Source organism: Monosiga brevicollis, genomic scaffold (genome assembly GCF_000002865.3).
Source record: "Monosiga brevicollis MX1 MONBRscaffold_2 genomic scaffold, whole genome shotgun sequence".
Taxonomy (NCBI): Eukaryota; class Choanoflagellata; order Craspedida; family Salpingoecidae; genus Monosiga; species Monosiga brevicollis.
Window position 1 is genome coordinate 3,260,681 of NW_001865039.1, and position 1,249 is coordinate 3,261,929.

General features: G+C 53.7%; 2 protein-coding genes across 2 annotated transcripts in view; one reads left to right on the plus strand and one right to left on the minus strand.

Annotated features, from left to right (window-relative positions):
- Positions 1-340, minus strand: part of MONBRDRAFT_22571 (uncharacterized protein) — a gene marked incomplete at both ends in the record, with an annotated part of 5,156 nt that extends 4,816 nt beyond the window's left edge. The window contains 2 exons of the mRNA XM_001742839.1: positions 132-227; positions 308-340. Of these exons, the coding sequence (XP_001742891.1) occupies positions 132-227; positions 308-340 (129 nt within the window). The remainder of the gene's footprint in view (positions 1-131; positions 228-307) is intronic.
- Positions 341-903: 563 nt separating this feature from the next.
- MONBRDRAFT_14035 (uncharacterized protein) overlaps positions 904-1,249 on the plus strand; it is a gene marked incomplete at both ends in the record, with an annotated part of 1,045 nt that continues 699 nt past the window's right edge. The window contains 2 exons of the mRNA XM_001742394.1: positions 904-982; positions 1,069-1,223. Of these exons, the coding sequence (XP_001742446.1) occupies positions 904-982; positions 1,069-1,223 (234 nt within the window). The remainder of the gene's footprint in view (positions 983-1,068; positions 1,224-1,249) is intronic.

A 1,249-nucleotide genomic window follows, 5' to 3' on the forward strand; every position in this document is an offset into this window, starting at 1 on the left:
TATAGTCATGCCCCCGTAAGAGGTGATAATTGATTGGCAATGTGAGCTGGTGTACCACGGGACAAGATAGCTGACGAGGGAAGCCAGAGGCAAAAGCTATGGCGCGCACAATGTGCACATGCATCACCGACCCGCTTGTTCTCAGGATTGCTAATCTCCTCGGCATACTCGGCGAGAAGTTTGCGAAAGTTGTCATCCTTCATTGCCTCCCCGATGGCCTTGAGCTCCTGTTTCAACCGAACCGAACCGCAGGCCTGGTATGAGAACGCGCTTCGGGCTCAACCGGTACCGACAGCATGGTTCATACCGCATCAGTGGGCACAAACTCCTCAGAAGCCATGACCCCGGTGGCACAAAACAAGCACGTTGCTCTGTATGCACAAGACTCGCATCCATGAGTGGAACGCAACTGCACCACGAGCAGACCCTTCGCTCTTCCCTTTGCAAACCAGCACCATTCCCAACCTCCCCCATCCTTCCACACAAATCCCCTCAGCCCCACCACCACCATGTTCATACAACCAGCACACCTCACCGCTCCCACACCACGACCCCCCCTCACCTCAAATTCAAGCAGCGCTCGCTCGCATCCGCAGAAAATCAGACCCCCCGATGTTGTCACGAGAGAGAGAGAAAGTGTGTGTCGAGAGAGAGAGAGAGATAGAGTGTGTGTGTGTGTGTGTGTGTGTGTGTGTGTGTGTGTGTGTGTGTGTGTGTGTGTGTGGTTGCTAACCAATTGTCAGACTTTATGTCGATGTGTTTTTTTTTTTTTTGTTTTTTTTTGGAAGTGGCAGCTGAGCTTTCTGATCAATCTGTCTAAGGTCCATGATCCATGGTGATAGCAATACGTTGGTGACGAGGGCGTTGAGAGGGCCTCTTTGATCGAGCTTCATGGCTTCTGCGATGGAAGAGTTTCGGATCCTGGGTCGGATTGGTGAAGGCGCCCATGGTGTGGTCTTCAAGGCCAAACACATTGAGAGTGGTGAGTCCTCAAAGACGACGTGTTTTGGCTAGGAGAATGGGTCTGGTTTGTCTGACTCGGCTCGCTCGGTTGTGGTGGTTGCGCAGGTGTGGTGGTTGCGCTCAAGCGCGTCGGCTTGAAGCGCATTGAGGCCGGTATTCCTGTGGCACTGCTGCGTGAAATCCAAGCCCTGCGTCACGTGCAACACCCCAACGTCGTGCGCTTGCACGATGCATTCGCTCACTCGGCCGCATGTGTGCTCGTTCTCGAGCTCATGGCTACGGATCT